Here is a 15,862-nt window from a genome sequence, read left to right as displayed (position 1 = left end):
AACTCGGTATGCCTAGAGAAGAGTACTCAGTGGCCTTCCAATTTTTCCCACTGAATTTTCAAGGCCAGTGTCAAAAGAAGACAAATCCTTAATCAGGCATAGTTTTCATTCTTTAGGATATTTATTTGTTTCCATTTATAACTAAAGTTTCCAGATATCAGAAATTACAAATACATTATTTATGAGAATTTACATAATTTGTGAATAACTTACATAGTCACTTATTACTACTGCAATGAATAGAAAAATCTGGTCCCTGTTTCAAACACAAATGTACCAAAATAAATTGACTAAAATAACTTTTATCTACTTTGGGAAAAGATTCAAAAAGTGTATTGCAAATAAGATTCACTCTATGGAGGAGAGGAAAATGATTTATTCAAACTACTGAATTTCAGAATTGAATTACGTAATCAATTCAATATTAAGAAACCACAGATTTACATTTTCTAGGAACATCTGAGCTTATTTACCAGGTTTCATTTCTATTTTGAGTTATCTCCATTAATACATGACCATGACAGAGGCAAGGAAAACATGTCAAGTCAACATCATATGAGAAAAAAGTCCTGATCTGGCTAACAAGTTAGTTTTTCTCTCCCTTTCTCTTCATTTCCTCTAGCCTTTATAATATTATGAAAGAAATGAAGGTAAACAAATACCATATTGGATCATCATTCAGCTGCTGGCATGGCATCTATCCTTCCATCTCAGGAAATAGAACAAAAGATGGAAAGAGAGAAAATGAGAGGAAAACGGCATGAGAGAAAATGATGAAGACATAGACAAAGAATATAGAAAGGCAAAGAGGGAGTTGGTAAAGAGAGAGAAGAGGAGAGGGAGCAGGCAGAGAACAGGGAGAGAAAGGTTGAAGTAAATAGGAAGAGGACCAGAAACGGAGAAAAGGAGGAGGTATTTAGCTTTAAAGTAAGCTATTAAAGTAAAAGTAAATTAAGCTATTTAAAGTAAGAGTGTTTATAGATAAAACTGGAAGCAGGAAAACAAACAACTATGAAATGGAACAGAAGGAGCAGAATTTCTATAGGTCATCAATTATTCATTCTTAATAACACACTACACCTCAACTAATGCCCAATAAGAAGAGATAGAAATGGTATTCAAGTGGATAAAAGTCACAAACAGATAAATCTGGCTAAATACAAACAGAAGTTAAAGGTCCTAGCACATGTCAATTTTAAAGGTATCAAGGAATGATTTTTCAAGATACTTCAGAAGAATGGAAGACCTCATAGGCTGAATTATTAAAAAAAAAGGGCAGGGGGAAATAAATGAGAAGACATCAAGGCAAAGTCCAAATGCTTCTTTTTTCTCATCTTTATAAAATCAAGGGTGAAGAAGGAGCAGGCAGGCTTTTGCAATAGTAACAGTAACATACAGCTAGCAAAGCATTGTTGATATTATATCATTTGATCCTTACAACAACCCTGAGAGATTAATTTAACAGATCTTCAGAATTTGACAAGGTATACAGAAAATATAAGATTCTATAAGATGACTGGGTTTTTTTCAAAAGTATTTGATTTGGGGAGCATGAGCCCTGGAGTCAGGAGGTCCTGAGTTCAAATCTGGTCTCAGATACTTAATATACATTTAGCTGTGTAAACTGGGGCAAGTCACTTAACACCACTGCCTTGTAAAAACAAAAAACAAACAAAAAGTATTTGATTTGTTAGAACAAAGTATTGTCATTACAACCCACAAAATATCTCATAAATATGTTAAAAATCACACATGACTAGGACAGCTAGGTGGTTCAACGGACAGAGAGCACTGGCCCTATAGTCACAAGGACCCGAGTTCAAATTTGGCCCTATGTATAGTTGTGTGACCTTGGGCATAAATTAACCCCAGTGCCCCACAAAAAAAAAAAATAAAATAAATCACACATGATACCTTGATTGAAGCAAATGCAAAGAGATAACTGTTCAATAATTCTGATTATTAATATAAAAATGAGTTATAAAACAAGAACATATACACTCACCATAGGTATTTACCAAGATAATGAAAAATGTCCTATGCATAGTTTAAATCAAAGAAAAAGAAAGGGTTAGTGAAGGCTTACAAACTCTCCTTTAAAAATCAAACAAAAAAAAGATAAGATTATACTGACAATCTAAGAATACTGCAAAGCCTTTTTTTTTTTTTAGGTTTTTGCAAGGCAAATGGGGTTAAGCGGCTTGCCCAAGGCCACACAGCTAGGTAATTATTAAGTGTCCAAGACAGGATTTGAACCCAGGTAATCCTGACTCCAGGGCCGGTGCTTTTATCCACTATGCCACCTAGCCGCCCCCTGCAAAGCCTCTTAAATAAAAATTAATGCCATCCAGAGATTGCCTTGCCAGTTCACATGGAAAAAAAGAATTTAAGAATTCCTAATATATAGATTATGACATGCAATTAGAGGAGCAATCCAATGAGTAAAATGAATGATGATAATGGATGATGTTTAATGAAGAGAACAAGTGTGATAAGGTAGATAGAGGGCTTTAAGTCTACAATAATAAGGGTATAAGACAAAAACAGCAAGGAATCTCTGATTCCCAATATCAGATCCCAACAAGGCTAATAAGACCAACAGAACTTGTTTTATCATCTAATCTTCATTTTTTATCTTTCTGTGATGAAACACAACCAAACTGAATCATTTAGTGAGTAAAAAAATAAGAACAACAAATGGGAAAATCTGGCAAAATCAGGTTCCTTCAATTAAAAAACCCAAATATGTTCCAATGCTTGTAAGCTTGAGACCTCAAGACTTTCCTAAATTTATGGTTTATGAGTATAGTTTTAGTGTGGTATAATAGAATGAGCATTGGACTAGGAACCAAGAAGACAGGTTCAAATCTTGTTTGAATTACTTGCTAGTGATGGAGAAGTCACTTAACTTCTCAGAACCTCAATTTCCCCAGCTATAAAATAAGAATAATACTAGCACTTACTATAATGAGTTTTGTGAGGATCAAGTAAAATAATGACTAAAAGTTTTTCTTTTTTTCTTTTTATGGGGCAATGGAGTTAAGTGATTTGATCAAGGTCACACAGCTATAAGTATCAACTATCTGAGATCAAATTTGAACTCAGGTCCTCTTGACACTGGGGTCAGTTTTCCAGCCACTGCACCACCTTAGCTGTCACTACAAAAAGTTTTTCAAACATTAAAATGCTGTACAAATGCTACCTATTTATCCTATCCCATGATTAAATTATTGTTTGATACAATTTTGTTAATATTTTGTTCTACTGGTTTTTTTGCTAATTGAAATTTTATAGCAACAAAAATTTAATGAATCACATTTTTTGTAAAAAATACTGATGAATTACCTTTCTTTTAAATAATTCAACAAAGATTTGATCTCCTCTGGTCAATATGAAGGAGGATATAACCAAGAATCCAACAAAATGGGCAAGCATGCACAATCCTCCACATTGAGGAAGTCACAGATTCATTTGAGTAACTGCCTGCCTAATTTAGAAAATTGCTATCTACATGGAAATTGATAAAGTTGTTGTTTTCTACATATTATGAAGGTTTTTTTTTTAACAAATTGAAACATATCTAGACCCAAGGTTATATAATTCATACTCTATGCTTCTTTAAACAATGGATAGTATCAATTACCAAGATGCAATTTGAGACTCCATTTCTTTCTTAGTTTTTCTATTAATACAGAATTTCCTGATTTAAATGCTTAAGCTTTGCTTTAATAAGTTGTGCATCTATATTACATGTTTCACATATGTACAAACATATATAGGTTCTCAATAAATATATATGCTGATAATTTAATAAATGAATAATCAGATCTTTATGACATTGAAGGAATAGCTATGTCATAGTTCTAGGCTACTAAGGAGAAGAAAGATTGGATAGGTTAGGTTCCATGTGCATAACTGATGAAAGAAAAGTAAATCTAATTTATTAAGAATCTGGAGTTAGAAAACCTGGATAAGAAGATAACAAGAGTTCTGCCATCTACTTGTAGTGTGCTCTTAAGCACATCATTTTACCTCTCTAGACCTCAGTTTCCTTTATATAAAATGAGAGGTTTGACTAAAAATGATCTTAGTTCTCTAACCTTTAATTCTGTGAATACCTACTATAACTGTGATTACTGTAATCAGTCTATTTCAAAGTGATTATTTTAGCTCCTTTATTTGAGGCATATAATGTTCTTCATCTCTGCTTCCTTCTTTCTGTTTGTTTCTTTTTTAAATTCCTATAGCTGTCTCAGCTTCCAGTTTTCCTATTGTCCAATTCTTTCTACCTATTGTATCTCTTCCTTCTTTTTTCCCCTTCCTTTTCAAGTTATACCCATCTCTTCTCTCCTACATTTTTATCTATGTATTTATTCTCTTTCATTTTAATTAGGAGTTCTTAGGAGGACCTGTGACCTTTAAAAAAATATTTTGATGACTGTAGTTCAAATATAGTTGTTTTTCCCTTTTATTTTTATGAATTTAAAATATTATTCTGGGATTGGGTTCACAGGCTTCACCAGATAGCCAAAACACAAAAACAGTTAAGCCTCTGTGTTAAATGAAAGAGATTTGCTTGAGACTCATTAGATTCAATATCATCTTGCCTTTTCTCCTTATTCATCCCCCTCTCAAATTCATTTCTTTATTTCCTCTTTTTATCTTCCCTTCTACACAATCTGTCTTCTTTTAGACAGTGAGTTTTCAATCACTATAATTGTTGCCCTCTAGTAATAGTAAAGAGGAAGAAAAAGTAGCAAGTAAAAGTAGGCTCTAGATTGTTTATATACAAAACAAACCAGGATAAAAAACCATTTAAACTTGTGAAGACAAAGAACCCATTAATTAGCATGAAAAGGTTAAAGCTAATTCTGTTGTCTCACATCTATTTATATTTCCACTTGGCAGCTTCAGAACACTTACATAAATGCAATAATTAGTTTAGCATTTTATTTAACCTAAACTACCTTTTAAAAACAGTTTTGGAAAAATAAAAATGGCTTATTATAGAAACAAAGATAAAATGAGGGGGTTATAATACTATTCAAATTACATAGTACAACTGAGAGAAGGTATAAATCAACCTAACGGGGTGATACAAAATGACTTTTTGCACAAAAGCAACGATCTTCTCAATGAGACATTTTCCATAGCTACCATGATAACTAACAGTACTTTTCTAAACCTGCAGCTTTAAGTACCTATAAATGAAAATATATTGTCCTAGCTCAATAGTTTACAAATCCTTTTAAATAATTATCATCAGTTTCATATAATTGCATTTTAAAAAAGGAAGCGGGGGGGGGGGGGGGGCGGCTAGGTGGTGTAGTGGATAAAGCACTGGCCCTGGAGTCTGGAGTACCTGGGTTCAAATCTGGTCTCAGACACTTAATAATTACCTAGCTGTGTGGCCTTGGGCAAGCCACTTAACCCCATTTGCCTTGCAAAAAAAAAAACAACCTAAAAAAGGAAGCTGAAAAAAGTTAAGTGAGCAGAATAACATCATGAAACACTATGAAAGACTTAGCTTTTCTCAGCAATACAATAATCCAAGACAATTCCAAAAGACTCATGATGGAAAATTCTATCCATATCTAGAGAAAGAATTGATGGGAGTCTAATGCAGATCACAGTATACTACTGACACTTTTTTTTGGTGTGTGACTTCTTTTTTTCATTTTTCCCCCCCCTTTTCTTCTATGACTATTATATGACTAATAAGAAAATGTTTTACATGATTGCACATATATAACCTTTTTCAAATTTCTTACTCTTAGGGGAGGAATAAATTTGAAACTCAAAACTTCATGAAAAATTATGAAAGGTAGGTTGAGGGAACTAAGATTAGGGGAAAAATTGTAAAACTCAAAATAAATAAAATCTTCAATAAAAAATAAAAATAAAAAAATTATGAAAAAAGCACTGTCAAAAATTATCTTTACATATAATTGAAAAAATACAAAAGAAAAAGTTTTAAAACAATTTTTGATTTAAAATTGAATACCAAGTATTCAGTTGGTCAAGGACTCAAATGAGATCAAAATAGTATGGGATCAGTACACATTTGCCTAGAATTACTAGAAGCTTCTAATACAGGTTAAAAACTCATCAAGCCCTCAAAGTCTTAAGTTCAATCAACATATCTCTCATGGATTATATTTGTAAGTAATATATGTATGTAAGTTTGTGTGTGTGTGTGTGTACACACACACATACACACATACATATAAACATATAAAACTTTTAAACCTTTTTTATAAGTTGAATATTAAAAAATTAACTTTTGTTTTTTTAGGCTTTTGCAAGGTAAATGGGGTTAAGTGGCTTGCCCAAGGTCACACAGCTAGGTCATTATTAAGTGTCTGAGGCCGGATTTGAACTCAGCTACTCCTGACTCCAGAGCTGGTGCTCTATCCACTGCGCCACCTAGCTACCCCTAAAAAATTAATTTTGACTTTTAACTTATGAAAAAATATCTCTTAGAATACTGGAAAAATCTATTGACTCTGGAATCAAAAGGGACTATATTAAAATATAATTTCATAACTACTTTGGGGAAATCAACTTTCTAGGAATCAGTTTTCTCATCTTTAAAAGGTGGGCATTATAATCTATACCAGTGGTGTCAAATTCAAATGGGAAACCATTCCTCCAAAATCCAGCTGTAATGTGTCTTTATTTACTTTGTTAAATATTTCCCATTTACATTTTAATCTCGTTTGGCTGTACTTAGAAGTTTTGCCCTGAGTTTGACACCACTGGACTTGGCTGTTGAAAGCCTTCAAGCTCTAAATCTATGATCCTATGGTTCCAGTGATATTTAACAATATACTTTTATTTGACCCATCTTTTCGAGGTTATCAGGATGAGTAATCTAACACTATAATGATATAAATAATTCTGACAATGAATTAATCAATCTATGTTCTTCAAAGTATTTAAGAAAGAACAGGGCTGTCCCACACATGACAAAATCCTTTAAAAAAATAATTCTGGGGACGGTGCCAAGATGTTGGCGTGAAGGCAGGAATTTCTGGGAAACTCATTCCCCAAAAAACTTCAAAAAGCCTTAAAATTATGACACTAGTCAAAATTTAGAGGGGCAGAACCCACAGAAAGAATGAGCGATTCAATTTCTCAGTCCAAGACAACTCAGAACTTCTGCAGGAAAGGTCTGGGAAAGGAGTTGGGGAAAAACCCCAGAACAATCAGGCCAGGCGCCTGGGTCCATGGCAGAGGGAATGGTTTACAGACCTCTTGGCTTAGGGATCACCGGAGACAGCTGGAAGGGGTGGTGAGAGAACTCTGCAGCACCAGAGTGGAGCACCAGCCTCATAGCAGCCCTGAGATAAGAACCTGCAGCAGGAATCGGTAGAGCCACCCAGCACTTCAAGAGTTCTCAGCTCACAGATAGTAAGGGGATTAGGGGAGACTGCAGAGGTTTCTCTGCTCTTTATGGAGCAGGACTCAGCTGTTTGCCCAGACTCAGATCCAGGCTACAGTCTGGGCCCCCATACCACCATAGCTGAGCAGGGACCCTCCTCACAGCTCCAGGGCAGAGGGGAGGGCCTAAACAAGGCAAGAAAGCAGTCAGAAGGGGTGGCTAGGTGGCGCAGTGGATAGAACACCAGCCTTGCAGAGTAAGGAGTACCTGGGTTCAAATCCAACCTCAGACACTTAATAATAATTACCTAGCTGTGTGGCCTTGGGCAAGCCACTTAACCCCCATTTCCCTTGGGAAAAAAAAAGAAAGCAATCAGAGCCTCTCATAAGACCTTGGAGGAATTAAGGTCCCTGTGGGTTGTACCCAAAACTCCCTAAAGCCTTGGAAGTGTGGTAAATCAGTCATAGGCTGAGGAAACGAGCACAACAGAAAAAGAAGAATCTGACGAAAGAAAATTATTTTGGTCCCATGAAAGACAAAAGTACATACTCAGAAGATGAAAAAGTCGAAGTTTCTGTATCCAAAAGCTCCAAAGAGAAATAGAAAATGGGCTCAGGCTATGGATGAGCTCAAAGAAGACTTTGAAAAGCAATTATGGAAGGAAAAATTGGGAGGAGAAATGAGAGCAATGCAGATAAATCATGAAAACCAAATTAGCAGCTTGGTGAAATAAATACAAAAAAATCTGAAGAAAATAACATTAAAAACCAGTTTAGGGGGCAGCTAGGTGGCGTAGTGGATAAAGCACTGGCCCTGAAATCAGGAGTACCTGGGTTCAAATCTGGTCTCAGATGCTTAACGCTTAATAATTACCTAGCTATGTGGCCTTGGGCAAGCCACTTAACCCCATTTGCCTTACAAAAAAGTTTAGGTCAAATGGAAAAAGTGACACAGAAGGCAAAGGAGGACAATGCCTTAAAAAAGCATCATTGACTAGCTGGAAAAAGATTAAAAAAAGCTCTCTGAAGAAAATAACTCCTTCAAATGTAAAGGAAGCTGATGACTTTGTGAGAGATCAGGAAGAAATAAAACTAGACAAAAAATAAAAAACAAAAATTAGAAGATATGAAATATCTCATTGGAAATACAACTGACCTTGAAAACAGTTCCAGGAGAAAGAATTTTAAAGTTTGGGGGCTACCTGAAAGTCACAACAGGGAAAAGAGCCTTGACTTCATTTTTCAAGAAATAACACAGCATTGCCCTGAGATCCTAGAAGCAAAGGATGAAATAGAAATCGAGGGAATTCACTGGTTACCTCCTGAAAGAGATCCCAAAATAAAAACTTCCAGGAACATTAAAGCCAAACTCCAAAACTCCCAAGTGGAAGAGAAAATACTAAAAGCTGCCAAAAACAAGTGATTCAACTCCAATGGCTCTATAGTCAGGATCTGGCAGCATCTACATTAAGGGCTTGTAGGGTTTGGAATACAACATTGTGCAAGGCAAAAGATTCTGGTTTACAACTGAGAATCAACTACCCAGCAAAACTGAACACCCTCTTTCTGGGGAAAAGATGAACTTTCAATGAAACAAGGGACTTTCAAACTTTCTATTGAAACAACCAGAGCTTAACAGAAAATTTGCTCTCCAAGTAGAGGACTCAGGTGAACCATAGTGAGGGTGGAAAGGGTTAATTATGAGGAACTTAATGATGCTGAATTGTTTGTATTCCTGTATGGGAAGAAGATACTGATAATTCATATGAATATTCTCATTTATAAGAGCAATTAGAAGGAACTAAAGATAATGGTATAATATAGTAAAAAGATGGAATCAATGAGTGATAAAGGAAAGTACTGGGAGGAAGAGAAAGGAGAGGAAGAGGAGCTAAGCTATTTCACAAAAGAGTCAAGAAAAGCTTTTACAATGGATTGGAATGGAGGAAGGCTAAGGGGAATGAGTAAGCCTTCATTGTCATCAGAAATGGCTGAGAGGAAATAACATATACACTTGATAGGGTATAGAAATCTATCTCACCCTAGAGAAAAATGTGAGGAAAGGGATGGGATAAAGGGGCAGGGGGAGGGAAGGGGGAAAGGGAAGTGGGGGGAACAGATGGGGGGAAGATCATGGGAGAGGGTACTCTGCCACAACCCACTTCTGAAGGGTGAAAGGAAAGAGAATAGAATAAATGAGAGTAGGGAGGAATAGAGTGGAGGGAAATACAGGTAGCAATAGCAACTGTGGGAAAAATATTGAAGCAACTTCTCTGGTGTACTTAGATAAAGAAGGCAATTCATCCCTGAAACAGAGCCAGTGGAATCTGAACATACTGAACTATACTTTTTTTTCCCCTCTCCCACTATTCTTGAGATTTCTCATCTTTCTGGGGGGGGGGGGGGAAGAGAGTTATATTTACTCTCCCACAAGATTATTGTAATAGTATAAAATAAATAAACCAAAAAAAAAAAAAGAAAAAGAATTACCCAGAAAAAAATTCTAGTTCAGAAATTTTCATCATTTAATTACTAAAAAAAAAATCTTCTCAGTTAGCAAAATTATATCAAACTCAATATATAATCATGAAATTAACTAATTAGTATTTTGAAATCTTAAGAATATCAAAAGATATTCAATATTCAAGCAGAGCTATGATCTCATTGATTATTATTTTGTGAATCCCCCCAGTTTGTGACATTGCAGTAACCCTCCCCTCTCCTCACTCTTTCTTGTCTCTCAGTTTGCCCATCTCATTATTTCTCCTTCCACTAGATATCTCACTCCCATGTTCTCCCATCTGCTCATACAGATACCACTAGAGGTCAGACCCTCATTTCATCTTAGATCACTGAACAGTTTTCTTCCCTTGCACATGTCACAAGGGTCTTCCTAATATTTAGACATGACAGGATCACTCCACTCCAAATTCCAGTGACCAATAAACATCTCTATCTATGGTCACTTTCCCACTTTTGGCTCTAGTCTGCCTCTCCAGATTCTGTAGACACTGTTCATTCCCGTTCTGCACAGAAAAGGGGTGCTCTCCCCTCTCCCTCCCTGTCATTAACAGCCCTCCTGTTCCCATCCCCAAGCTTTTGGGCTAGTTGTTTCCTATGCTTGTGAGGTACATCTTTTCACCTCTACTTCATAGCATCCCTATTTACCCTTAATCAACTGCATTTTAACTACAGTTTACACACCCATCTTCTATGTGAAGCATTTTATGATCCAACCTCAAGTAATAATTATAGCTATTTGATTGGTAAAAGTTTTTGCCCCCTCTTTATTGATACCCTAAAATACCTGCTCTCTCTCTCTCTCTCTCTCTCTCTCTCTCTCTCTCTCTATATATATATATATATATATATATGCATATATGTGTGTGTTATTATAGACATCTATATTTCTGCATACCCTTATCTATGAGTCTATAAAGATGTCCATACAACCTGTACAGAGATGCCTGCACAAAATACAAAGCACAACCAATTACATCTTTCTATATGGTATCTCCACTTAAATCCTCAAAGGTGAGAACCATCTCATTCCGCCCTTGTGCTCAGTAAAGGGCCTGGCACTGGTTGAGTCTGTCCATCCTTTCCATAAGAGAATTAGAAAGGAAAAAATTAATAAGGATAAATAATTCATGCCTGTGATTCTTTTTTATAGTCAATTAGTATAAATTAATAATCCTTGCTTTGATATGACAGACCAATTTTCAATAAACAAAAAAGATCAAAGAAGACATCTCCAAATAAAAAAGGTAAAAGTATTGATGTAATAATAGAGAATGTCAAGATTAGCTGTCTATGGCTATGTGAAACTGTACTTTACTTCAATAACGGGGGAAAACTTAATCAAATATCTATAATTTTAGATAAGAAAGTAAAAACCAAATTCTTAATTCTATTTTAAAATTAACAGCCTAAATTTATTTTTTGCTTATAGTGGATAATTTGAAGTCCCTTAAATAACAAGATCTATATTTTTAACTTCCTCTTCCTGATGGTTATCTCTCATAGGCTATTTCATTCTCTCTTGATCTTTTCATTTAAAAAAAAATTCCAATTTTCCACACTTTGAATTTTTTGAAAATACTACTTGTTAGAATTTATAAAAGCACTGCAAAGTGGGCCAACTATATAAAGAGATAACTTAAAATTGCTCCCATCCAAGATGTTCAACAAGATCTTCAAAAAGGCACAAGGGTTAAAGGATATGACTGACTTGCACATTCTGCCACCAAATAACTCAGAATAATCTTACCACTAAAATCTCCAGACCTTTTCTGGATAAACTACAATTCAGTTTTATCTATCTCATCATCTTTTTTGTGAAGTACATTTTCTTTACCTCAAATGTATGATTTTACATTTATTCCCATTAAATTTCCTCTTACTGAATTCTGCACAACATTCTAGCCTATCAAGATCTTTTTGGGGGTGGCTAGGTGGCGCAGTGGATAAAGTACCGGACCTAGAGTCAGGAGTACCTGGGTTCAAATCCGGTCTCAAACACCTAGCTGTGTGGCCTTGGGCAAACCACATAACCCCATTTGCCTTGCAAAAAAAAAAAAAAAACAACAACCCTAAAAAAAAATTTTTTGGAGCTGTCTTCCAACATGTTGGTTTAGGCTGCCTAGTTTTTTTATCATCTGAAACTCTGATAAACTACTAATAATACTGTTCTCACAGCCTTATAAACTTACTTTCTCTACAACCTTATTAGATATTTTTGCAAAATATTGAACTGGGTCAAAACATAAAAGAGAAAGAAAAATAATAAATTAGTGGGTTTCTTTTACATAAGACAAATTTTCTCTTAATTCTAGAATTTAAAAAAAAACTGATTTACTCAATAGCCACATCATGAGAAAATAGCTCAAATAATTAGATCTGACAAAAAGAATGGTAGGAAATGGACTCTTAATTTATTAATTTATTAAAATAAAAATGCATCTACATGAGAATAAGTATGTCAGAAATGGAAATGATCTCAGAAACCACACAGCTGCTCTTTTTCCTGTTGTAACCTTCCTGAGAGTTAAGATCTCAGTTCAGTTGGCCATTCTGAAGGGCATGGGGAAGGTACCCTTTTTTGGTCTGCTCTCCTTCTGGACCCCATAACTATGGGTGTTTGTCTTGTTTTGTTCTCAATTTTGGATGCCAGGGGTGAATCCCAACTAGGAGGGGACATGTAGGCTTTGCAGACAGAACTGCAGGCAAAATGGGGCAGTCAGCTTGCTCAGTGGGGAAGGCCTGAGGAGTCAAGACAACTGACCCTGGAACTCCAAAGCAAGACAGTTTTTAGATTTGGAACCAAATTACTCTCTACAGGAACCAAGCTAAAATGCTTGTATATTTGTTTATACCTTGGAAGTAGAAGCTTAAATTTTTTTTCAGGTTAAGGGGGGGGGGGGGGCAGGCGAGGGGAGGTGGAGTTGAGATGGCAAATAGAATGCAGGAATTCTCTTAAGCTCTTCAAGGTTTCCTTCCAAAACAACATTAAAAAGAGTTTAAGAGTGACAGAACCCACAAAAACAGAGTGGAGCAACTTCCAGTATGATCTGTCTAGGGGGTGAGGGAAAGAGAACGTGAGTGAACCCAGGGCAGGGAGCAGAAAATCAACCCAAAGGTGATGGAAAGAGATCTGCAGTGAAGGATCTTGGAGTTCAGGCTTGGCAGGTCAGTTGGAAAAACTCCCAAAACAGGTGCCCCAGAATCCCACTGACCAGTGTGACTGTACTGAATGGTCTAGCCCTTAAGAGTTCCCAACCCAGAAGGCCTATGCCAGGGAGCAAGCTACTGGTGATCAGACACAGATCTCCCAGAGAGAAAGTTCCACGCATTCCCAACACAAACGGCCCAGAATGGACTGCTGGTGTTCCCAGACTGTCCAGAGAGCAAGCCATTAGTGTTTCCAATGCAGACAGTCCCAGGCCAGTGAGCCAGTCCCTCCCCCAATATAATAACTTTGGGATAGTGCAAAGTAACAAAATTCAAAAGGAGTAAGAAAGGTCAGAAAAAAGCACAGTCTATAAAAAGTTACCTGTGAGATAAGGATGGGCAAAACGCCTTCTCAAAAGAAGGTGGCAGAAAAAGCACTACAGGTGATGCTAAAGGAGAGAATATGAATTGGTCTCCAGTCCAAAAAAGACTTCTTGGAAGAGCTCAAACAGGATTTTAAAAATCAAATAGAAAAATTGGGAAAAGAAATGAAAGAGAAAAATCAACATTTTGCCAAAGGAAGCAAAAATGACAAATAAAATGTATCAAATGGAAAAGGGTATGCAAAAGCTAAAAGGAATAATGTAATTCCTCAAGGAAAAGGTTGAGTTAATGGAGACTAATGACTCTATGAGACACCAAGAATCAGTAAAACAAAATTTAAAAAATGAAAAATACAAAAATGTGTAAAATATCTCAATGATAAAACAACTGACCTGAAAAATAGATCCAGGAGAAAATTTAAGAATTATTGTACTATCTGAAAGCCATGATCAAAAAGAGTCTGTACAACATCTTTGAAGAAATCATCAAAGAAAATTGCCCTAATATTCTTAGAATCAGAGGGTAAAATAACCATTGAAAGAATCCATTGATCGTGTTTAACAGATGTGTCATAATAATATAAAGAGATATTTCAAGACAATAGTGAAGAGAAAAAGACAAGCAGAGCAGTTAATGGATAGGGAGCCAGAAGGAGTCAGGTGGTCTCTGATACAAATCCTATCTCTGATACATACTGGCAAAGAGACTATGGAAAAGTCACTTAAGTTTTATGAGATTACATATATAAATATGTGTGTGTATTATATTTCTATTATAAATGAATTGAAAAACTTTAAAACTCAAGGGCATTCACACATTAGGAATCCCCTATACCAATAAAATCATAGGTTTAAATTGCTCACTTTAAAAAATAAGGAAATGTAAAATAGGTCCAAAATCAGTTTTGATTTGTTTATATAATGAAAGCATCTTATTTCTAAGCTTTCAAAATATGAAACAAGGTCTCATAAATTACATAGAAAAATTATTTAGTTGTTCTTTAAAATTCAAATTACATTTCTTCAAATGCATTGCAATTAAAATAAATAGCAAGAAACATAAGAAATTTCTGTTATTAAATAAAGCAAATTTATTTGGATCCAACTACTGTACAAAACAGCATTAACCTTATCTCTGAAAGAAGCTAGATCATTAACATATTTTCCTCCTTTCTACTGAGTATATGTTAGGAAATGAACCACTTAATAATTCTATGAATCTTTCATGTTCTTATTTCATTCCAAAAACTGATAGGCTATCACTGACAGTGAAGGTAGACATTACAAAGTCATAATCATTTTGTACTTGGGAAACTTACTTTTATACATTAATACTATTAAATTTAGTAGCCAAGATTTGCAAGAGTCAGTTACCAGAAAAACAATGATCATTCTTTTCCCCCTTGCATACAGTCCCCCATCACTAAACATGCTATATAGGTACAATAAAGTAAACAATAATTTTGCTTTCTCCAAATATTCAGAATATAAGGGGGTTCGTTTTTACAGAAAAAAATTGTCAAGGGAGAGGAAGTTTGACATGAAAGGTTATGCTAGAGAATCCAAGGACTGAAAGAAATATGGCAACTACTTCTGTGGTATGGAGTAGATTACTAAAAATTAGATTCACAGACTATAATCCATACATTTGAGAAATCTGAATAGAGTCTATCTTTTTTTGCTTTTAAGAATTTGAAAAAAACACCAAATATAAAAATTGATGACTTTATTCTAAACTCAGAATTATATAATTCATCTAAAATGAGGAAAGCAAGTAGAAAGGACTGAAGGATAAATTTTACTATTATTTTTATTAACCAACCTTTAGTTGATGAAAAAGGGTGAGAAGCAAGTGAATCTGTGCAAAGTTCCAGTGGAAACTGTAGAAGTTCTTCATTGTCAGTAGAGGCTTGAAGGAAAAAAAAGTATTTTACTTATTAATACTGTATTATTAGTGAGCAATCAATCATCATGCTTATAAAATATCAGCTATATGTAAAATCAGATATAAAAATATATAAAATAAGAACAATAAAACAGCCCTTGCCCTCAAGAAGCTTACATGGTATGAGGGAAGGTAATATCCATCATCCTGTAATTAACCTTATTTTTGGGTGCTGAACTCCTTAAGAAGGCCATCTATAATAGGAGTTTCTATTTCCTTTTAATTCTTTGCAGTCAGACTTTTGATCTCATCTTTTAATGTTCTCTTCAAAGCCATTATGATGATCTAATTGCCAGATCAAATTTTAATTAGCCTTTTCCCTCAATCTTCATTTTTTTCCCTTTTATCTCTCCACTGCCTTTGACACTATCATTCACTCACTTCTCTTGAAACTCTATTCTCTTCAGGTTTTCAAAAGACTGATTAATCCAGGTTCCCCCTCCTTCCTTTCTGACAATTCTTTCTCAATTTCCTTTGCTGG

The 15,862-nt window shown here is 35.1% G+C and overlaps 1 protein-coding gene across 16 annotated transcripts in view; it reads right to left on the bottom strand.

Moving 5' to 3' along the window:
- C2CD5 (C2 calcium dependent domain containing 5) overlaps window positions 1-15,862 on the bottom strand; it is a 131,290-nt gene that overhangs the window by 23,371 nt on the left and 92,057 nt on the right. For all 16 annotated transcript variants that reach the window (XM_074194270.1, XM_074194276.1, XM_074194277.1 and 13 more), the window contains one exon: window positions 15,259-15,345. In XM_074194270.1, coding sequence (XP_074050371.1) covers window positions 15,259-15,345 — 87 coding nt within the window. The remainder of the gene's footprint in view (window positions 1-15,258; window positions 15,346-15,862) is intronic.

The sequence above is a fragment of the Macrotis lagotis genome, chromosome 7, assembly GCF_037893015.1.
Source record: "Macrotis lagotis isolate mMagLag1 chromosome 7, bilby.v1.9.chrom.fasta, whole genome shotgun sequence".
Taxonomy (NCBI): domain Eukaryota; kingdom Metazoa; phylum Chordata; class Mammalia; order Peramelemorphia; family Peramelidae; genus Macrotis; species Macrotis lagotis.
This window is presented reverse-complemented; position numbering and strand designations above follow the sequence as displayed.